Genomic DNA, 23662 nt, shown 5'->3' with positions numbered 1-23662 from the left:
ACTCAAGCGCAAAGTAGTGGAACACAAGTATGATCTCTTGTTAACACAAGTGTAAGCAATTCATATGGCATCCTCTTCAGTGTCTATGGAGTATTAGCTCATGGCCTGTTCAGTCATGCATATCACACATCTTGAAGCTTGCACTGCTCTTGAAAAGCATGTTGACGTCCTGCTAACGTGCACCTATTTCTCTCTGTCTTTTTTTTCTCCCCTTTGCCCCACGTTCTCCTCCAGTTTCTGGATAAGTCGCAGGATGTCTTGCTGAAGCACCAGGCCAGCATCAATGAGCTCAAAAGAGCCCTGAGAGAGCCCAACAGCAAGCTGGTGAACCGCGAGAAGCTTCTGTCAGACAGCTCTCCAACTGGCACACCAGAGAAGAAGGCTGTGAGTAGAGGGCTGAGGGTAGAGGGGTGGGGCTGGAGGTGGGGTCAGGAGAGCTTTCAAAGTCCATTAGAGTCAATATCTAAAATCAAACAACCTCTGATGCTTAACAATCCATCACAGGACATTCATATTCCAGTCTGAGCACTGTCATGTTGAATTCATCTTTTTCATTCTTAACTCCAGGCAAAACAGGCCATATTTTGTCACACTGAGACACTTGTTTTGCAAGTTTTTGGAACGCGCCTGAAGAAAGTGAAAATATACTGTACTGGTTTATGGCTGTAAAAATAAAACTGTGTAATGAGCATGATTAGTTGGGGTAATTATGTTTTTCCCTACCAGCATTTTAAACAGGTATCTCCTGTGCAAACAATATTATCTCTTATAGAAACAAACATTAAATAACTGCAGTTTATCTTAAGATGCGTGTGTATAATGAAGTGCATTCTCTCTTTCTTTGGAGTATCAGGATCATTTTAACAATATCTCAGAGGTACTTGAAGATGACTGACAAGTAGCAGAGAATGCAGCATCTTGATAAGATTCGATTCAAGATGTATTTGAGATTCACTCAATGGGAGGCACTTGATAAATAATTACATGTCTTTTTTTTTTTTTTTTTCTTGATTGCCTAAATGTGACACAGTTTTATTTTTCCCAGATCACAATCTCTCTCACATTTTGGTAATTGCAGTTTTGAAAAGGAGGTTAGAGCCTTCAGAAAGGATAGTACTGTCTTTTGTCAGGTCCTGAGTTGCCTTCAGACAACCTCTCATCTACTGTCTGGCACAATCAGATTATGTCCATAGAATGTCAAATGTTGTCTGTGGCAGTAAATGAAATCTGCCATGTGCCTCATTCAAGAGAAGGGGTGGGGGTATTATTCTGTTTGACTGACAGCTGGAAAATTCTCTCTGCTCTTGACTGTTTCCACGAGATTCAGTCGAACTTAGTTCTTTGATGTGGTTCAAGTAAAACTATTTGCATTGCAAATGCCTGTTGATTTGGTTTTGTGGAGTTGCTGGCTGTCAGGTACATGAGATTGCACATTTTCAGTTTGAAGTTCTTTAAAAGGTTTCCACAGAATACCTCCTGTTAGCACTGATTATTCCTGCCTTCTTCAATTTCTCCTCTTTGCACAAAACTGTGCTTCTCACCAATTCACTCCCTCATTCTGAGTCTAAGCTCTAACGGCTGTTCTTCCTTCTCTTTTAATCTTTCTCTGCCTCACGTCGGCCAGTCGTTGGGCCAAGCGGCTGGAAAGGACCCTGCAAACAGCCTGTCTGTTGAGGGTTTCGTCCAGAAGACTCTGGTGACTTCACCTGAGGTTGCACATCTCTCACTCTTTCTCTTTCGTTTAACAGTTTACTATTTATAGCATTTGTGGGTTGGTGCCCTGCTGTCACTCATTTGTTTATTGTTTAAGAAGCACATATTGAACAATTTATGCCAATGTTTACCAGAACTTCAATATGTACCACTTGTACTTTTTGTCCCCTTTTCTGTTATTGAAATCATTGTGTAGATTTCATTACTTGCAAGCAGCTATGCTTGGCATGTCTAACTGTGTTTAATCTATACCAACATGTAGGGCTCTGAGGAGTGGGTATTGATTGAAAAACAAGAACCTTATCAACAAGACGATGACTGGAAGGCAGAGGAGAAGAACAACTCTCTCACATCTGATGCCTCATGGGAGAAAAAGGAGCTGGAAAAAGAGATAGATATTTCCAAAATGATACATAAAGAGGTCACAGAGTATGACAGAAAAGAAATGAAAAGCCATATTGATGAATTTCCATCAACAAAATCGTTCAGAGAGGCAGATGCATGCTCTGAATCTCAGCGTTTTGTGATTCAATTATCCGAGAATGTAGACTCATCTCAAGACAAATCTCAAAGCAAACCATTTCGAGCCTCAGACCTTGAGGCAAACAGTGATGTGGCCCCGGGCTCGCGCCAGATAAAAGAATGTACAGCTTCTAAACCAAGGAAAAAGAGAAGACCCCAGAGCTTAAACCTTGGGATGCCTGCAGAGCTCATCTACAGGAAAGGAGGCAGTGATTCTACCGGTGAAGAAAATGAGGGCTCAGACTCGGACAACAGCCCAGAAATAACATCTAAAAGAGGAAATCATTGTGAGTTGTCCCCAGTGGTGATGATGAAAGATGATCAGGGATTAGGAAAGGATCAGTGTATCAGGGTCTATAAAGACAGCAGACAAGAGGATATATCAGTAGGTGAGAGCAAGGAGGTCTCTACTGAAGAAGCAGAGCAGGTAAAGAGAAAAGTGAGCCAAGTTGGGGCAGCAGATATTGATTTAGCCTCAGTGAATGGACCTGGAGAGGTAGAACAGGACAGTTCATTGTCAGGTGTTACGGGAGAGTGCGTGATGAAGGTCCGAGGGAGAGGCCTCATTGACAACAAAGACCTAGCAGAGGTAAAACTTCGACAGGTCAGGACACACGAGAGAAAGATCAGCAGCTCTGGAGGAGAGGATGTTGAGGGCTTCATGAGTGACAGAGGTCAGAGGACGTCTCTCCACCGCCTGTCAGGCAGCAGCTACCAGTCGGAGATTACCAGGATTGTTCCTCTCAAGCCAGAGCGGTCGAAGAGCGTAGCGTGTAAAGACGAAAGGGACCAGACAGGACCGGAGGAGCCTGCACGGGTCATGAGAAGAGAATACCGCTGGTCGGTCGGCTCTCCGGAGGGATCCTCAGACCTCAACTGGACCGATGTCTCCTCCTTTAATTCTGCATTTGCAGCAGATCTGGAGGGCTTCGCTAAAGCAGAACGTCCAGATTATAGCTTCCAGTCTACAGAGTCGACGGAAAATCAGTCATTGAGCTCAAAGATTTCAGCGCTTCCCAAGATGGCTCCCCCAGCCCCGCCGGTGAAAACACAGAAGGCCAGAGAGTCTGGACTAATACTGAGGAACAGCCGAAATGCCGGCAGGGAGCCGAGCCTGGACACAGCCAAGAAGAGACACTCGGTAACTGCTTGGCATCTGCTATTCAGTCATTGGAAATAGCGCATGAGCTTCAGACAGATTCGCACGCCATTTTTCTTTTTTTCTCCGTTTTCAGTGACTTAAAACACTCATCCATCTTACGTGTTCGTCCCTTTATGAAGAGCTGGCGGAGCGGTACTTCTGCTCTGTCTTGTGGCAAAAATCAGACAAAAAGTTTGGACATTTTCCCACATGGCAACCCAATTTATCCCCTCCCATTGCCCTCAACATGCACCACACTGTCTGGCAAATCTGTACAGCTCAACACTGGCTGTGAAAGTTCAAAAAGACAAAAATCCATATTTCGTGTTTTGGTTGTTGGTTTGTCTTATCTGTCTTTTATAACTTGTGAGCCTCAAATTTCCCTCACATCATTCCTTGTCAGTGGGTGGTAAGGAAAGTAAGGCTCACACATTAGCAACACTCCAATGATTTTTGCACATCTCCATTGCGTTTTCACACTGGATATACAAAACAAACTATTTATTTCATATTAATGTTGCAAATTGAATCACTCATTTGCGAAAGAAAGGTTGAAATCTACTGCCATCCATTACTTTGTCAGAGAGAGCCATTATCTCCCAAAATTAAAGATAAATGGAGTATGGAATTGGTTTGTTCACATTGAGAAAATGCATCAGACTAATGTTAAAAAAACAGAACAAAATGTCCCCTGATTCTTCACATGGGTTTAAACAATCATAAATCAGGACCATTATTTCCTTCAACCCCACCTGAATAGAAAGCCAAACAGTGTTACAAACACACTCTTTCCTCAGACTGTGAAACCCCAGCAGGCGGTAAGCAGCCAGACACCACAGCTCAGTGGCTGACACAGTCAGATTTGCTGCTTTCATTTCACTGTTGGTATCATTGGGAGCTTGTACGCATTTGGCACTGGAATGAAAGGAATTTGAAGTGAATAGACATGACAGTTTTCATCATTTCCCACCTTTTCATCTGAGTTAAGCTCTTGCATATATTGGATTAAACAGGCATGAGAAGAGGTGTTGCATAGCTCTCAGTGTGCAAACAGTCCTCACAGGCAAGTGACAATCATACCAAGATCTGATTGAACGGGAGGGGAGTGTGGGAAAATATTAGATGCTCCTCCAAACATGTGGACCCACTCTTACAATTGTATTGACAGGCTTTGAAATACATCCCGGCACCTTTTATCTGACATTTAACAATATTGTTTGGAAGTATTTGAATACTCTCCTGTTGAAATTCAAGGTGCGTCGTGTTGCAACACTTTCTCAGCTGGTCGATGAGTTGCTGCTGTTGTGCTAAAAACCTGCTCATTACACAAACCACATGATTCTCTTGTCCTGCCTCTGCAAATAACATCAAATGGCTGTGGATGTTGTTTTTGTTGCAGAAAGCTCACCTCTTTTCTGTCCTCTGAACTGTATTGCTGTATGCTGTGTTACTGTAGAGTAGTGCTCGAAATTTGTGCCTGAATCCATTTGGACCTGACTGGATCTGCACAGAGCCAGCGGGCTTAGATTGGGTCTGGCTGAATTTCTCACCTAAACTTGGGTTTATGTTATTAAGACATTAAAAAAGCTGATTTGTTAGCTTCTTATGAGTAACTCATTTACAATTGTTTGCTTTGTTTGCACTCCCAATCAGCAGTACGCCAGGATCCCAGTTTAGGTTTGCACCTCGCATTTTGTGGTCAGATCACACTAAGCTCATACTTTCAGGCCCCAGTCAAGCGCTGCTGTTAGGATCTCTGTGTATGGTGACCTGTCACTCCATAGTCCATTTCAGCTTGTGCTAACCTTCACATGCTCTCTTTGCTCTTTCCTCTGCTTCCCCCTGCAGGAGCCTGTCTCTACTCCTGCTATATACGAAGAGCCGTTTGCTGATTTCAAGGTTATTCATTTCTATTTAACCCAACCTTCCCACTCATCATCTCTTTTCCTCTCTGCATCCCTAATGGCTAAAATGCATGCCTCCGAACCGACTGCAGCAGTTTCTCCTAAAAAATAGCCAAAAGCAAGAGAGGATAAAGTGAGTTATTTTTTCCACAAGCTGCCCACATCCATCATTATGATAATAGTTTGAATTGAATGTGTGGGTTAAAAACAACACCATTGTAATTGGGTATTGCTGGTATGATCCAGTTTATATAGGGATTTAATGAGTGTTGTTGTTATAGTTAAGCTGCCTAATTCTAATTATATGATTCCAAGTGTTTGGCTGGTGGGCCTTTAAAACTGAGTTTTTTGCTTCCGACCCATCATCGTGGGTTTTATATGTAAGCAAACATGGGTAACAGATTAAAAGGTTGAAATGCCTTTATTTTATGCCTTTGAATCTGATTATTTTTACCCAATAAATCATTGTCGTAGGACCTACCTACAGTACATACAACCTGAAACTAGAGATACTGCCTTTCAACAGTTGCGGGTACTCGTGAGAAGATGCAGAATCTACAACCAATGCATTCTTTCAGTTTTGTCGTCTATTTTTTACTAGTTTGTTAACAATATAAACTCTATTTCAAATATACACAGCCCTTGTTTTGATAAGTGTCGACTTGTCTATCGACTATAAATACTTAAAATGCACTCTCATTAGATATACATTTTCAGTTTAATACATTTACAAATGTAATTTTGCTTTTCAAATGACTTCCTCAACAATCAAAATAGCAGTTACTGAAACCTTCTACGAGGGTAGATCAATAAGTTCCCAGACCTGTCCTGTTGCATGCGAATAATGCACACCACTTGATGTGCACAGAGCAGAAAGAGGTAAAACCCTAATGTGTGAGCGTTACAAATTTCGTCACTCGGTCAAACGCAGCACCCGAGTTACACAAGTATTTCTGACCGCTGGTTTTGCACCCCTGCAATTTCTCAGTGAAAATGTAAAACTCTGGAAATTGGCAATGGAAACCCTTAAAAACATTCAGTGCAATTGACCTAAACTGTGGCAGGGTGACACTTTGGTTCTCCAAAATGACCATGCGCATGCCCACAGCACGTTGAAAAGGCACAAGTTCCAAGTACACTTCACTGTGTTGCACGTCGTTCACGTACAACGGGAGAAGTCTCGGGACTTATTGATTCGCCCTCTATGTTATTATTAACCTGAAATTTAGCTCATTTCCATTTCCACCATCATACTTGGAGTTATAGCTGTCTTAATTATATGTGCTTTAACAAACCAAATTATCGAGATGAATATTTTTACGAGGCAGAAAAACAAATATAGTCAATTTTGTTTTCGCTTTTTGTAGGTTCAGTCATGGTTACATCAAGCTAGCGTTCTCTTGATATAGTCTTAATATGTCTTTTGTTGCTCTGTGGCAGAGTGCAGTGGCTTCCACAAATGTGCAACAGTTACTGTCGCTTAAACTGGAAACTACAAAGTCAGATTAAGATTTTGACTCAGTTTTGAGGTGTGTAGCTACTGCGTCCTGCCTTTCTATGGTAGTGCTACGCTTTATTTTTCTGGTGTACACATTTTTCATCCAATTGTTCCAACTTTTTGTTTTTGAGATAACTGCTTGCGCTATGTTTTTTAGTTTTACTGTATATGTACAATGGCTTCGATTTTATATCCTCCATCAATCAAAGTACAGATGCCAACTTCAAACATGAAGATGATACTCCCATCCTATTCCAATACATCTCCATCATCCAAGTGACAGTAGCCATGTATCAGAGTGGTGAACCTGTGTCTGTACCTGTACCAGAAGGAGCTCGGGGACAGGAGACCTCAGCCAAGCGTAGCCTTGGAGGAGGAGCAGGAGCGGGACACCGTGGCCTGCATGAGGGAAGCCCAACTGGGCATCGAGCGGAAGTGCTCCAGCATGACGGTCAGCTCAACGTCTAGCCTGGAAGCCGAGGTCGACTTCACTGTCATTACGGACCTCCACTCTGGCGTGGAGGACTTTTCTAAAGTCATGTCAGAGCTGGGAGAGCGCGAGCAGCAACCAGAAGTGGGCCGGGAGGACTTTGAGGAGACCTCCAGGTTCTACTCTGCCCGACTAATGGGCTTCCGGGACAAGTCTCCCATGGAGGAGAAGCTTCCTGAGGAGGGAATGCATTATGAGGTAGACAAATCTCCCATCCACCATCCATCCGACTATTCATCTTCATGACCCTCTGGATTCACCCTGCCTTGATGGACTTTTCTGTTTTTCTTTGACCGTTTCCCATTGTTTAAATATTGTTACATTTTGTTCTTTATTGGGTTTTTTTTTTTCAAAATTTGTTTTCGTTGTATTTGTTAATGTATTAATTGCTGAATTTTTCCTTATTTGATTTTTGTCTTTTCAGTGTTTTCGTGTTTGTTTTAATTTTCCATAATCATTTGCATGACTTCAACAATCCAAACAGTCTAATAAAAAAAGTTTCACAGTTTGTTTGTTTAATTGCATTGCTCTGAAATGTATGCTGCTTGCAAGCGATGGCTCCACAGTCTTAAGAGGATTTGCTGTGAAGAAATTACTTGCTGCTTTTTGACTTAAATGTACTGTTTGTGTTTCAACACAGCCTCCAGTTGCAAAGAAAGACCCCAGTGCTGTGTGTGTGGCCCACAAGCTGAAGAGGGTCGATACCAAGACGGAGACACACACAAATGGATCAGAAGTTCACCCCAACATCATGAATGTCTCACCACAGGTAAACCAATAACAAGAACAGTATGTGAGGAAACCTTACTTTAATTTCACGTACATATACTGCAGCAAAATCACACATCTGCTCCCTTTGGTTTTCCATTTTACTTTAGTTGTTATTTATTGCATGTATACGCTCTTGAGAGTGTTTCAATAAATAAAATATTAATACTAAATAATAAATATGTACATTATATATACACACAATGTACATATTTATTGCGCACACCAGTATATATGAGTTACTATAAGAAAAAGGAAGGCAAGAAAGGAAAGGAGAAAACTATGTTAGTAGGCTATGATCTTTTCCACTTTTACTTTACTTATAAGGTCAGCTACTGTATAAATTGTCATTCTGACACAATATTTGTTAATAGTTTAAGTTTAAGTCTTATTTGGAGAATACATGTAAGTGTCAGATAAGAACCATTAATACCACTGTCATGTCAGTCCATTCAATATAAAGCTACAGCCAGCAGCTACGGTTGGAAACTGAAACAGCTATCGTGGCTGTGCCCAAAATTAGATAAGTCCACCTGTCAACACCTTTAGAATTGTTTTATTTTTATTTTTTCTTAGAGGTTACATGCCAGACTATTTGGTCAGGCATAGTGACTTCCTTGAGTTTCCTTCGATTGCCTGGCAACCTCATGGTGAAACACGCTGTTGTTTTTACACTTTAAATTTTTGTGCAGCTTCAATGAACAAAATACCATGCCAATTATTACGCTTCAGATGGGCCTTCATGTGTATTTTGGTACCTTCATACAGATCGATGATTGATGTCCTCTTTCAGCTAAGTTAACCAGCTGTTAACTGTTGCTTCATAGTGTATTTATCTCATAGACATACAAATTGTATCGATCCGCTCATCTCACCAAATAAGAAAGTGAAAGTGTATTTTCCCAAAATGTTGAATGAGTTAAGCTACAGTTCTGGTTGAAAGTGAGGACATTCTGCATCACAGGATAAATTCCATCAGTCACCCATCAAATAGACTAATTTGCAATGAAGAATTCCATATTTTTACGTAGCTCCGGAGTCTTGATTAGACGATAAAGCATTCTCTTTGGGCTTCAGTGACATGACGGCCATATTCCCCACAGACGCATGACATAATAGCATCATTATGGAGTGATTCAAGTATTGACAGTGCATTAATGAGGATGATGAAAGAAGGTGCGAATCCCATTCATCTCCGGAGGCAGAGATTTGAGTGCCGTCCCACAGATGCCTTATTATAATGTAATCATCGTTTGGCTCTTTAGCCATTCGGCTAATGGTGTGGATGAACTCAGGCAACGATGTAGAGAGGCTGCCTTTGAAGTGCCAGATCAGTGTTCAGTCAAATTTACAAAGATGTCAGAATGAACCACAGTAGAGAGAGAGAGTGAGAGAGTGTGTGTGGATGCATCTACAGCAAATGGAGGATGACGTCATCTATTGGCAGATAAAGATCTCCACCAGCGACATTGCACAGCCAGCAGAGGGAGACATGTTTTATCTGATGAGTTTCTCAACAACAGCACAAAAGCTCGGCTGCTATTCTGAGCAAGCTGCAGGCTTTGAATATATGTACCTGATCCTGATTGTATTTAAAGTTTTGCTTTCAGTTTTGCTTAAAATGTTGCTTTCATAAACAAATCATGAAAGTACACTTGTGAAAAAATAAGTACATCCCTTGGAAATTGTCTAATTTTTCAGCATATTCCAGCAAGCAAACACTTCACATTAAAAAAAGAATTTGCCAAAACCTCTACTTTTATCAAACCTTAAATCCTTAAAATAGAACCAATGGTTCCACATTAGGTGCCAATGATTATATTAATTAAGCCTCTGACATCTCGGGTCTGGTGTTGTCTTTGCTGTTGTGTGGCGTCATCATGCCAACATCTTAAGTGCTCTCTAACACCTTCAGAAACAAGGTGGCGGAGGGATTTAAAACAAAAATATTTAGAAAAGGCTGTGAGGAAATTGTTTTTATTTCAAACAACTGCTGGCCAAGCTAATTCAGTGTAATAGCAGACTGTTTGATGCAAAAAAGAATTCTCCAAGAAGCCCAAATTTCATCACACAATCTTCGGGGAACTCTTGCAACTGTTGGTGTTAAAATGCATGTATCTACAGTCAGAAAGATGGAGGATTGGCAGGAAAACGTCTTTAGAATATTAGAGCAAAACTACAGTTTTCTAATGAAAATATAGGCAAATACCAGGCCTTTTTGGAATAATGTGCTCATGACAGACAAATCAAGATGGATTTGTTTGGTCAGTAGACATTTTCTGTGCAGACCAAAGACAGTTTTTCAGGAAAAGAACCTCACATCAACTGTAACGGATGGCTGTGGAAATATAAATTCTGCATCATATCAAAGAGTGCTTAAAGAAAATGTGAGACCATCTGTGTGAAAATTGAAGAGGAACCCTAATTGGACCTTTCGAATTGATCCTAAGCACAGCAGCAAACCCACAAAGGAATCACTCAAATAAACGAAATGGAGGGTTATGGAGCCAAAGCTCAATGCCCGTTTCAAATCCCTACAACAGGGGGCAGTACAAAAACTTTCTAACATCTTTCAACTGAAGAAATTTTGCATGGAAGTGTTATGAAATGTCAGCGAGCCAAATTCAGAGACTAGTGGGCAATTATGCAAAATTTACAAGAAGTTGTTTGTGCTTAAGGGGGCAATACTAGCTTCTGATGCCAAGGATGTACTTACTTTTTCTACAGAATAATATTACATCAATACTACACCTTTATCTGTAGTCACAGTTTAAAAAAACAATCTATTGTTTCTTTGTCCACTATGTCAAAGACGCCAACAATTTCCATTTTGTATATACTTCCTTTATTACATGATTGTATACACACACACACACACACACACACACACACACACACACACACACACACACACACACACACACACACACACACACACACACACACACACACACACACACACACATAATGAAATTCAACATGTTGTCAATACAAAACCTGACATTAAATTATTTTTTTTAAATTTGTTTTTATTGTATGACAGTTTGATTAAATGACAACTACAATTGGCAAGAACAATTTGATTTAATGGGTCAAATTTTATACATTAGAAAAATTTACCTAGGTCCATGTAGTTTCATTAAAGTGAGACAGTATAGCTTTTGAAGGATGAGAAATATAGCAAACTTTAATAAAGGATTTTTTTTGTTTTGTTTTTTTACAAATATACTCAAAGCCAAAAAAAGAACTTAATCTCATCAGCAGATATGCTTGTTATAGGAGAGACTTTTCTCTTTGCTATACCTGCAACTAATGACATTAACAAGCCAAGACAGACCATCAATAAGTCATTTTAACTTGTCATAGCAGCAAAAGTAGAGGTGAAATTAATTTTAATGATGGTACAGATCCATCAAGTGTCCCAGCAGCCATGACAGCAAACCAGCATGCACAACACCAGGATCCTTAACATAGCTCCCAGAATGGAAGCTGCTCATCATCTTATGTTATATTATCCACTGTGAAAAAGGTCCAGCCTAGAATTGCCCAACCGATTACAGTGTAATCTTTATTAAGGTTATGAAATACACCCATTATTTTCCTGCTGTGACAGGTCAGAACGTCTGCTGTGGAAAAGTGTATTATTTACCTCATGTTGAAATTCCACACTACATAGCGGTTCTAATCATTTGTTCACCATGCACTGTATTCACTCTGACAAAGTTACAAGGAAGTAAACATGTAATTTCTGAGTGTGCTGTTGTTGCACACTATTCTCCCACAATGCAATGCACAAAGGAAGAAGGATGTCATATAGTTGTAACAAATAAATAATGAACAAATATTTTCCCTACTAGAGGTATGAATCTATCGGACACAGCTTTATTCTCAGTAAGGATGCATATGCTGATGTCTTTGAAGTTGTACCATTCCAGATTTATAGACAAAAAATGGATCATGACGTGTATGCGGATTGTAAAATGGCTTCCTCGCAGTGCCAAACCCCCTCCAGAGCTTCTTATCATCTGTTTGGTAATTGTTTTGGTTTTACAGCTTGCAACATACTCACTAGTCTTGATTCTATCAGGGAACTATTTTCAGTGAATAAGCTGACTACTGTACAGTTCGTCACTAGTTGTTTTACATAGTGGAACATTTAGCAAGTAACACCCATAAATTACCCATATTAGTTTGTGCAGAGTAAAACAAATCTTTGATATGCTGTAATTTACCTTTTGCATAATCAGCAGTGGAGTTTAAGAAAGGCTGATAAAAAAAAATACTGTTTTTTCTCTTTCCCTCAGAACTATGGAGTTGTCAGCCCACGAGACACCCCTGTTGCCCTTAAAGAAAATGGCTCCCCTGTAAGTGTCTTTATAGAGGAGCTATATCAGTGATGGTGTGTTTGCGTGTGTGGTGGCACAGTAAGATACTCCAGCTATTCTTCTGTTGCTTTATTCTTTTTGTAGCCTTGACCTTTATTTCATATCTTTCTGAACAAGTGTTAAAATGATGCTGCTGAATCCAAATGTTCACAGGTCTTTTTGAAACAATCGTTATTTGACGTAAAGAATTCTAAAATTACGTGATTTTAAAGCAGCTTGACTCAAAAATTGAGATACAATTTGAGAGTTTTTTTCAGTAAAATTGCAGCAACGTTGTGGAAAATTTATTTTTCTGAAGTTGCAGGTTAATGTAACAAATCCTGAGTTATAAATATGAACTGCAATATAGAACACATAGGGTACATGAGTGTTTTAATTGCTTTTTAAATTATATTAGTTCAACACATACTAAGGGCAAAAAAGCAACGTGCACAATACAAGTGGAAGGCTTTATAAAACTCATACTGTACATGCATACTGTATAATTAGTCTGACGTGTAAATGTGCAATGATTAGAAGTATTGTGGAAATTGGCGAGACTTACTAACAATTCCAATCAGAAGATAGCGATTTCCTGGATGGACTGATAAATGACCAGAATCAGCATATCTCGGCCTCTCAAACTTCTATTTTGACTATTTCTTGGAAAGCCAACTTCCTGTCCCTCATCTTTATGAAGTGCCAAGCTAAATTGCTGAAGTAAGACTTTGAAGGAGGAGTGTTTCCTGTGATGTTTGACCTGTTCTTGTGCAAATAAGACCTCATATGGTTTAATTCCTCCATCAGAAGTTGTCCTCCTCTGCCTTACTTATTTAGAGGCGAACTTTGCCATTGCATATGTATTATATTGTGTCAGTCTGTAATCACCTTGATACTCTACTTTGCATCATCATGGTTATGTAGTATGTGTCCAATAAATACCTGAAATCTTTTAGAAAATCAGCAGACAATTGTAGTTTAATTCTTCAGCAAATTATTAGTTAATTAACGTTAGTGTGAACATGAGTCAGTCATGATTTTAAGCTTTTGTCATTTCAAACAGCTGAGAAAGTGTCAAATTAGCTTTTTTGTCGAGGGCGGACGAAGACCTAGATAACACCTCCTGAGTTGTTCACCCCAGGAGTTTGAGCCTCCCTGCTAGTAGAACAGTATGTGTTGTTGTGTATGATCTTGTATGTGCTGATGTATCCCTCCATATGTGAGCTGCCATCTAATGAATATGCTGTAGGTGAAAGCAAGCATGCAGGGGAGGGAATCCGTTGTGTCCCCACTGACCATCACCGCTGAGAGTGTCACCTCAGCAACCACCACACAAGTTACCAAGGTAACACCTTATTTGTTCCCATGGTTACAGTTTAATGACCACAGTTTAGAGTCAGCACCACCATGTGTTATACAGTATACGTGTCACCCATCCATGTTGGAATAGATGGACAAATACAACAAACAGATAATTGGATTTTTGCATTAAATAATAGATAAGTTAAAATATATTTAATGCTTAGTTGCCACAAAATCTAAGGTAACAATGAGATTAATTGCAATAACATTTACATTAATACTAATAACATCATTCAGGTTTTTTCATCATCTGTTTCCATGTTAGGAGGTTTACACTAATAAACAGTTGGAATTCAATCTCGTTGCACTTCATGAAGGCTTATTTATTTGTTGTTATAATCAGTAAGACAGGTGCTCAAAAGATTAACTTAGTGTTTTTGAAGACAGAATTGGCACACAGTGATGCGTTTATTAGAACAAAGGTGCGGAGGAAAATACAACAAAACAATTATATCTTTGAATCTCTTTTCATCAATCAAATGGGATTTTTCATTGGAGGGAAGAAGCTCATGATAATTAAATGTATTACCTACTGCATTACACAGACTGTGAAAGGAGGCTACTCAGAGACCAGAATTGAGAAAAGGATTATAATCACAGGAGACGACGATGTGGATCAACATCAGGTGAGGAGGAGTTTCGAAGAAATACTGCAACAGTCTTACTGTATAATGAATGACTACTGGAAGCTTATATGTGAGGTGTATGACCTGTGCATTGTTGTTTTATGTCCTCAGGCGCTCGCCATGGCGATCCAAGAGGCCAAGCAGCAGCATCCCGACATGCTGGTTACAAAAGCAGTGGTTATCAGGGAAACAGAGTCTCCCACTGAGGAGCTGCAGCGGAAAGCAGAGGTACGTGATAGTCTGATCATGTGATGATAATGCAGGTTGGAAAAAAGACTGCAATAACTAGCTATAAGAGATACAAAACGGGCACTCGAACATGCAAAGTGACTATAATGAAATGCAAGAAAGAGACAAAGCAACTACAGAGGGATGCCAAATAAACAAAGAGATGTAAAATGACTGTAAAGAGATTAAGTTAGAACTGAGGTGAATATCTACTTCAAAGGGATGCAAAACAACACAAAAAGATGCAAATTGATTGTAAAGAGACATAAAGCTGCTACAAAGGTACACAACAGGAAAACAAGGAGATACGAAAGGACTAAGAGATGCAAAACAACTACATCGGTGTAAAGCTGCTATAAAGAGACGCAAAATGAACACAAATAAATGCATTTTGACTGTAAAAGCACATTTATGGACCACAAAGACATGCAAAATCAAACACAAAGAGATGCTAAATGACTACAGCAAAATGCAAGACACCTGCAAAGAGATGCAAAGTAACTACAAATCGATACAAGACGTGTAAAATGATCCAAAAGGATTTAAAATGACCTCAAACCAATGCAGAATGCCTAAAAATACATAAAACGACCACAAAGAGTTGCAACACAGCGACTAGACAAAATTACTAAACAGACTAAAACTAGCACAAAGACCCAGAAAACAATCACAGTGAGAAGCAAAACTTCTACAAATTTGTGCATATTCATGACTGATCTGTTTGGTGGTCTCCTTGCAGTCCTGATCGGACATGGTGGAGAGGATCCTCCAGCTGTGGGTCTCCTGCCCCACCCTGCATTACGCCACCAACCTGAGGAGGACTCTCTACCCCACTGTGTACACATTAAGAACAGACTGCGTTCCATGAAGCAGTAGGAACTCCACCCCTTTCCCTTTAGACAAACCAACTGTGACTCGGCCTCTATCCCGACCCAGCCTCCCGTCCTGTCCTGGTCCATCCCAGCCCTCCAGCTTCTAATGGAAACAGAAAACGTCTTCTGGATGATTCAACAATTTTTGAAACTTTACTTGCAAAGTATTTAATGGAACACGTTTTGGCTCGTGTCAATGAATGAGTCTCCAACTCTCAAATTCTACTTTCTATTTAAAGGTTACAACATCTGCCATGTGTGTGAATGTCATATATGACATGACAACATCATTTAAATATAAGGTTTGGGGGAAGTATGGGGCCAATGCTGGTGGTATGGGTTGGGTGGGGAGGTGCCATGTGGCAAGAGGCAGCCTTTTTGCTTGTTGTTGCCACCTCCTAGCCATGATACCATCAGTATAATCAACTGCTGTCTTATTAGCTTTTTACATTTTTATCTATAGAGGATCTAATTTATGTTCAGTGTTTGCTTGTTTATGAAATATGTATAATATCAGATGATTATAATCTGCATGACTCAATAAAAAAAAAAAAAATAGCAGAGGGAATGAAAAAAAAAATAATTACATGGATCTGTCCACATTTGAAATCCATGAGAAGCTCTGTGAAGTTGGGACTGAGCACCTACAGAAAAATTGTCAAAAACACTCGGCCAATACGCAGTGGAATCATTCTAATGTTGACAGACTGTACTGAAGAATATAAAGACACTTCAGTGGACAGCTGGAACTGGTCCCATTCTCCAAAATACAGACATCACTGTCCTCGTCCAACCTCACTGTTCCCGTTTCATTCCAGTGTCAGTCACCACCAACAGTAAGACATGCTGATCACACATTTTGGACACAGGTTTAGGATTTTTAGAGACATTTTAATATAATGTTACACTGTATCTAATAAGTTTCACGTGATGCTATGTTTGTACTTTTTTTTCTTAATTGATTTTGCTGACTTCCATTTTGGAACAGTTTGTTATTCTTGTGTTTTTGGACATTTTAATCATCGGGTGTGAACGTGTGCTGCAACAAAGACCTTCATGTTTTTGATTTTGTTGTTGGTTTTTTGCCTATTAATTTGCTCGACGCCATGTTCGACTGGAGATCTTACAAAGTTCAGCAGAGAGTCCAAACTTAAAACTAGGAATGAGATTGCCAAATTGTGAAGTTGCGATTCGGGGGGGCGTATGTAATATATCATTGTCAGCATCATTGACATTCTTTTAACCCGCTATAATAATTATTTTTGGCCAGTTGGAGACAGCACGACAAACTGTACACCCAACATTGACATATTATTACCATAGAAACTTATCAGGCTGAATGTGTTAACATTTATTTAAATATTGAGCCAAGAAGGAGCAAAATTAATCACGTTTCTGTCCAGCCAATGAAGTCCAATACTCAATATATTGTAGCTCTGGTTTTATCTGTTGAAGGAAATGTGATTTTTTTTTTTCTTTTACTATAAAGTTCACCACTACATTAATTTTTGTTACTTTGTCTGCAGTTTGGTGGTGAGCACCAGACTGCACAGGTAGAGCACAGTGGGTTGTGGTTATTTGTTTCAGTGAAAACGGCAAACCACAACTGGAAATGAATGCAATGAAAGCCATACGAATAAATTAAAATAGTAGCAGACTCTAAAGCCAAAACAGGGAGCTAAAAGAGGCTAACAAGCTAAGAGAACTGCAGAGTCGGGTAATAATTCTCTGATGTTTTGTTACTATGATTTACACCTTCACGTTAAACCCAGTCATCAGACTCCATTGTGATATAAGATATTGATCATAGCAGCTTTATAAAACAACTCAGAAATGTGGATCATATAAGCATGTTAACAACCACTGCCTGAGAATTTCAAAACCACAAGAATAACGTGGGTACTTTTTTATTTCTGTTGGAATAACTCTTTTAAGTTATGGTGTACGAGTTTTGAGTTTGCACTTATATTTATAGGAGTGGTGAATGTGAATGCCTCCCTGTTCCCCTTCCAGACAAAGCCGAGACCATACAGTGTGACATACATGAAGCGGTGTCCATCCACAGAGGGTGCTGGCTATCACATGTATTCACATATATCCTTTGCGACCTTTAATACTATACTATGCATCATTTATTAAACATAAGAGCCCCTGCAGATGGAGCCTGATCCATGTTAGCCGTGTTGCCATTATTGTTACCTTTGTGCTACTGTTAACCGAAGCAGTGAAGCGCACTGCTCGTGAGATTTGCAATAAGCAGCCATTACTCTTATCCTCTGTGCTCTAAAGGGAGAAAACTGTGAACTCTCATGTGTACCGAACCAAAACCTATAACACAGAGTTGTAGAGTGATATTGGAAGGAGATTTTTCCAACACTTGGCTTTGTCGCCCTCAACGTTTTATCCTCCCATCTCCTGACTTGAAACTGTCGACCCACTGTTGATGTGTCTGTGAAAACAAGAGAGTCCCAAACTGATGATTTGTATATTTTATTTTGCTCTATTTTATTGTACCTGGTCATATGACACTGGACTGTTGTGAAGGCACTTGCTTGCAATGATAGCAGCACATGTACTGTAAACTGCTGGGAAAACAACCTGTATAATTGGACAACACTACTGATGGAAGCTTAACAGCATCAGGAGAGAAGCTGTGTACTGCAAGCAAGTGGTGAGTCGAAGGATGACAGGCCTGTATTTATTTCTAAATATCCATACTTCTGTGTATTATCCTGTACAGTATGTGGAAACTGTCAGGAGGAGAGATGTGTTTTTTAGGTTCGAGGGGATAAGGCAGTAAGTAAAATCTGAAGGACAGCGGTGCAATAGAATTGTCACATGAATGGATGCCTTATGTGTGGAGTCATAGTTATGGGAGCAGGGGCTGCAGTTATCAGTACTCAGCTGAAAGTGCTCTTAATCACCATGAGGCAGATGGAAAAATGACCTCTCCTCTTCATCTAAGGTGAGGAGGAGCTGTCTTGAAAGTCAATTTCTGTCTTGTAAAAGTACATGACATTGAGTGCAGTGGGAAAAAAAACAAGTCTCTCAGACTGGTCATGAACAAGATGAAAACATTTACTATCCCCACTAACCTAAAAAAAACAGCACAGTGCGGATCACGGATATGAGGTTTTTCTCTGTGAAGACCATCAAATGGCTTTGCTGTTCAGCCTCCACCTTCAATTCTCCACTGCCTTTTGCTCTACATCCCCCTAGTGCTTGGTGGTGTGTATTTGCTGTATTTGCATTCAGTCTAAATGGATAAACATACATGCATAAATAAATGTCTCAGTATGATTCAAACGCTGTCTCTGATTCTGAAAAGAGGGAAAGAGGGATTTCATGCTGAATAATAAATAAGTAAGAAGAGCACTTTGGGAAAATGTTTTTCTTGATGTTTGAATACATTTTACACACTAATAATTCAGCATAAATGAAATAAAGGGCTTCTCTTGTAATAGCAGAGTAATGGAGGAATATTACTGTAGTTAAATACAAGGGAAAGTCCCTTGTTTGTTATCACCATCTTGTGGCCAAATTCAGTACATACTGTACAATATAAGTGGAGTCAAGTTATTTGTGTGATCTGAGTGCCATCTAGTGCATTTTTCTGCACCCAAGAAGTCAAGCAAAAATCAAAATATTTTAGACTGCCATTAATAGTGAAAAGCCAGGAATTTCACACACCATGATCGGTTCAATTCAATATATTCAACTCAATTCTATTGATGTCTTAGTGTGCACTTGTCATAAACACTTCTCAGCTTGTAAAAACAATTGCACAATATCTTCAGGTCAAAGTTTTATAAGAGTCCCTGATGATGTGCAAAGTGAGAACGACCAGAACAGAGAGACTTACACAAACTCGGTATGTATAGTTTGAAAGATGCAGCTATTTATCCGGCATGAAAGGGGTTTAACAAAGAGAAGGTTTCATGTTGCATCATGGGAATTGAGGAAACCACTGTTACTACTGGACTTTAGGGACTAGAACGTCATTATATCTCTGCCTCTGCTGCTATGAAAAACCAAGGAGGTTGTAATTTGCCTCCTCTTCCCTTCCCTTCAATGTACTATCCCAGTTTTTATGAAGTTTCATATCACCGGAGGTTATTTTTGTACATGAAGGGTTTAGTGGTTTCATATTGCATCATGGGAATTGTTGGATCCACTATTTGGAATTTAGGGACCAAGAGTGTATATTGGCTACTGCTCCTATGGAATGGCAATTAGGTTGTAATTTGTATCCTTTTTCCTGCACCTGTAATTTTGTTTTATACCAGTTTTAATATAGTTTCATATTTCGTGCTGACATTTATGACACATATGGGGTTTAATGAAGAGATGATACCATGTTGTTTTATGCGTAGGATCCAATGTTTTTTGGTGCCCAGTATAAACACTTCTATGGAAAGTCAATAAGGTCAAATTTCATCTCTTTTTCCCCCTGCCATTTGCTCTACTGAAATGCTACCATATCCAGTGATCGTGGCAACCTCTTAGTTTACATGCTCAGGTGAGAGAAAACATAACACTTACAAAGTATCCACTAATGGACTGATGGGTGTGTTACATGCTTTGGCATGATGTTGGGTTAACCTAAGAAAGTGTCCAAAGAGTGCATTTGCTTATTCCTTTATATGTCACAGAGGTTGATATGTATTGAAAGACCAACAGAGCTTGACATTGTTCTATAAATCAATAATCTTTATTAACACAGTATAAACAACAAACAGCAACAGAGGAAACCCTCCTGAAAAGCGTAGATGGACAGTAAACCCAGCACATCTCAGAGGGACTGACTGAGACAGAAGCATAGACACAGGGATGATCATGGTTCAGATATCATGGTAAACGCACACTATACACAAACCTATCAGATGCATGAACCTTGCATGTTCCTAAAGCCATTCAGACGGTTTGCAGATGGACAGAAGAGAGAAGACAAAGTACAGTCATGCTGAGCAACAGTTAGCTACAGTATGAAACAGAGATGTTACATAAAAACCAAGTAAATCATCTCTTTAGAAAGGTTCTTTTATATAAATGATTTGAAGTGTACAAAACAGTTTTTTTTACACAATTCTTGATGCATGATTCTGAGCAGAACCCAGTAGCCTACAAACTAATTATCTGGATTACAAGCTACATACAAACTGCACTGTGCTCGCGCAGCACAGCAGTCCCACATGGCATCAGGAGACTAATGGAAAAGGAAAAGATCAGCAGCATCGTCTTTTATTAAGAATACACACCTATAAAAATCCACCAGGCCTCATATATTGCCAATATCCCATGCGAAACAGCAAAATTGCCATTCAAACTAACCTTAGTGACCTCAGCAAAGGACGCTGACACCCGACCACATACAGTTTCTATCAACACAGCAGCATGTAAACATCACCGCGGCTGATTCATTGTTCTATGTTTCTAATGTTCTCGATATACATATGATAAGTTAAGGCTCTTTAAGGACCTGAGGATTTTGAACATATGATGAGGCACACAGAAGGCAAAGAATAGCTCTAGACACAGGGCTGACTGAAAAAAGGGGAGCATGAGACAGCCACGAGGGTCCCGTCACCAGTGTAGCTCCAAGGTAGAGGAACCAAAGAGAGAAGCTCTCCACGACAGCACGGTGCTACTTCTGGAAATATGGTCAGCAACTACCACATGGACGGCTTTAAGTACTCTATCAACTTTTTTGGAAGCTCTTGGGCAACCTTATCTTACAGAGGACTAGCACCAAAAACATGGCATGCTAATGCTTTAGCCTCCAGCATTATAGAATAAGCCTCATAAGCTATATGTACAGTCAAGGGTTAATGCTCGCTTTACACATTCCTTCTGTCCACACTGGCAGTAAAGCAATCCCTTCCGAGTGCAATTAAAAAGTGATATGCAGTAGCTGTTTTGTAAAAAAAAAAACTGAATTCTACACTAAATTCTTGAAACTAATATGACACTTTAGCGTTCGTAGGGAGTCGGGTGTAGGTTTACCGTATGAGTAATCTCCTAGCAGTAAATTTGCTGCAGCTCAACAAGGAGAAACACAAAAAGGGGTTTGGTACTAAAAAGAACAAAACTTCGGAAGACAGCTACTGAATTTAGTTCATGTTGGGTTCAGTCTACACAATATCAACAGGGCAGCTCAATCAGCAACTAGCATCAGTGGCAGAATGTGATGACGCTGAAGGACAAGCATTATTTTTTTTTTTTTTTTTTTTTTTACCAAATGTAATAGAAGCGACGGTAGAGTTTTGGCCAGTTACGGCGCATATCGATCGGTCAAGGGCTGTTCCAACAGTTACAAAAATTACACTGAGGTCTACGCCCACTAGGATGCAACTACTGCAAACAATTCCCTATGAAGTGTACTCAGACCCGTATAGTCACTCAACGAATTTAGGTCTGCGAACAGCAGGCTACCAAAAATGGGCATTAGAAATGTTTTGTCCTGTGTTATGTATCATACTGTAATTGACAACAGCCAGTATTGCATCTTGGATGCCTTACAACATCCATGTGCTAATTTTTTTTTACCTTCTCTACCATTGTGTAACTTCTACACTATGTTCCCTTGCCTGAACAATAGGATAACAGATTGCTGTTTTGTGCAGAACATGGTGAAGTGAAAGACAGATGGCTCATACTGTGCTCCTGGTGCGACGACTCAGACTAGTCCTCTCTGGTTTCTTCTTTTGTGTTTTTGATAGCTAGTGTCCTACACAACCTTGAATGCCATTGCTTGTTTCCATTCTTGTTTTAGGTGCTTTGTTCCTCCCATTATGCAGGTCATGCAGTTTCTCTGCCAAATCATGGCATGAGGTTATGACTCTGTCGTAGCTTGATCTGACACAGTGACCATCTTAACAACAGTATTGTGTAGTCGGAACCCCGGCATATCTCAGACGTGGGCCTCATGTTTGCTGAAGATAAACTTGTTTTCTCACAGGGCGGTGGATTTTGCCCCCCCCTCCCCCCAATCTATCACAGGGAAGCCACACTTTGGACAGGAGAAATGATTAACGACAACTCATAACTCTTTAGATGTTCACATGGCATGTGAGTATTTCAACTTCAAACCCATCTATTTTTTTGCCAGTTTATATTAGTTAATATTGCTTTTTTTTATATTCTGCATTTTTTTGCAGCTTCATCGCATGTCAAAAATTTAAAAAAAATAAAAATGTATGATATCTATTGTGAGTAATCTTTACCCTGCTAACTTTGAAGTTTACTAACTTTAACACTTTACTAGTGTTGTAAAGCATTAGCATGCGGTGCTCAATGCTAATCCTCTCTACACACAGGGTTTTATGACTGATAGCAACACCTCCACCAAAGCTGTGGATGCCGTCCTTTGAGTGAAATATTTTTGAGATGATTCAGAGATGTACCAGATAACAGTTTATTAACATGACGGAAAAAAAAAAAAAACACTCTGGTCTGTTGGAACCAAAGTTACAGGTATTATTTTAGAAGACAAAAGGTGTGCCGTCAAATCACATTCTTAACCTCCGAACTGGAAAATTTGATGATGTTATTTGCCATGCACTTAACTATTTTCTCCCAACAAGCCCAGACCAACTTTGAATTGATTAAGAAAAAAAATATATAAAAGCTCAACATTTCATACAAAAAGATGCATATAAGACATTTTTCTTGTTATTTTTTTCTTATGAAAGCTGCTTTGGTAACAACATAGTCAACGACATCGGTCAATCTCCTGTTTCTTAGCCTGGGTGCTGAAGGGGAATCCTTCCCTGTCATCTCAATGGCATGTTTTTTTTTTAAATTATTTTTCATCACTGTCTTCCTTCTGCCCCTAAAATCTAAATGAATGGATCTAGTTACACCAGAGTGGGCTATGTTTGTGTTCTGCTGGAGAGCTATCTCCACATCAGATGCAGTGTCTGCTGGGAGCCGTTTGTCATAAAGATGTCCGCGCTGTGAAAGACAGTGCTATTGTACTGAGGGCTGATAGAGTGGAGACCTTGGATGCTGAGCCGACTGCATTGGGGCCTGAAAAGGTATTGAAAAGAACGAGGGTGTTATTCTGTATGCTGTGGAGGAAAAAAAACTGTTTGGCAACTAATGTCTTTGAAAACATTCATTTTCCAAGATGTTTGAGAGGTATTACCCAAGCAGCGGAATGAGATATCTTAATC

At 39.7% G+C, this 23662-nt stretch overlaps 2 protein-coding genes across 11 annotated transcripts in view; one reads left to right on the top strand and one right to left on the bottom strand.

Moving 5' to 3' along the window:
* The window catches only part of LOC138208253 (band 4.1-like protein 1), an 84546-nt gene extending 65752 nt beyond the window's left edge, over nucleotides 1-18794 (top strand). For 5 of the 8 annotated variants that reach the window (XM_069166224.1, XM_069166383.1, XM_069166055.1 and 2 more), the window contains 11 exons: nucleotides 235-384; nucleotides 1625-1711; nucleotides 1976-3376; nucleotides 5225-5275; nucleotides 7107-7466; nucleotides 7909-8037; nucleotides 12341-12400; nucleotides 13650-13745; nucleotides 14308-14388; nucleotides 14500-14616; nucleotides 15356-18794. In XM_069166224.1, the coding sequence (XP_069022325.1) occupies nucleotides 235-384; nucleotides 1625-1711; nucleotides 1976-3376; nucleotides 5225-5275; nucleotides 7107-7466; nucleotides 7909-8037; nucleotides 12341-12400; nucleotides 13650-13745; nucleotides 14308-14388; nucleotides 14500-14616; nucleotides 15356-15361 (2538 nt within the window). In that variant the 3' untranslated portion in view covers nucleotides 15362-18794. The remainder of the gene's footprint in view (nucleotides 1-234; nucleotides 385-1624; nucleotides 1712-1975; nucleotides 3377-5224; nucleotides 5276-7106; nucleotides 7467-7908; nucleotides 8038-12340; nucleotides 12401-13649; nucleotides 13746-14307; nucleotides 14389-14499; nucleotides 14617-15355) is intronic. The other 3 variants (XM_069166636.1, XM_069166554.1, XM_069166470.1) reach the window with 2 other exon arrangements.
* Nucleotides 18795-20169: 1375 nt separating this feature from the next.
* cntn4 (contactin 4) overlaps nucleotides 20170-23662 on the bottom strand; it is a 151727-nt gene continuing 148234 nt past the window's right edge. For all 3 annotated transcript variants that reach the window (XM_069166838.1, XM_069166761.1, XM_069166917.1), the window contains exon 23: nucleotides 20170-23516. In XM_069166838.1, coding sequence (XP_069022939.1) covers nucleotides 23425-23516 — 92 coding nt within the window. In that variant the 3' untranslated portion in view covers nucleotides 20170-23424. The remainder of the gene's footprint in view (nucleotides 23517-23662) is intronic.

Source organism: Embiotoca jacksoni, unplaced genomic scaffold (genome assembly GCF_022577435.1).
Source record: "Embiotoca jacksoni isolate LCO1_2020_lvr unplaced genomic scaffold, fEmbJac1.0.p SCAF_1, whole genome shotgun sequence".
Lineage (NCBI taxonomy): Eukaryota > Metazoa > Chordata > Actinopteri > Embiotocidae > Embiotoca > Embiotoca jacksoni.
Note: the sequence above shows the minus strand (reverse complement) of the source record. Positions and strands in the feature narration are given on the sequence as shown.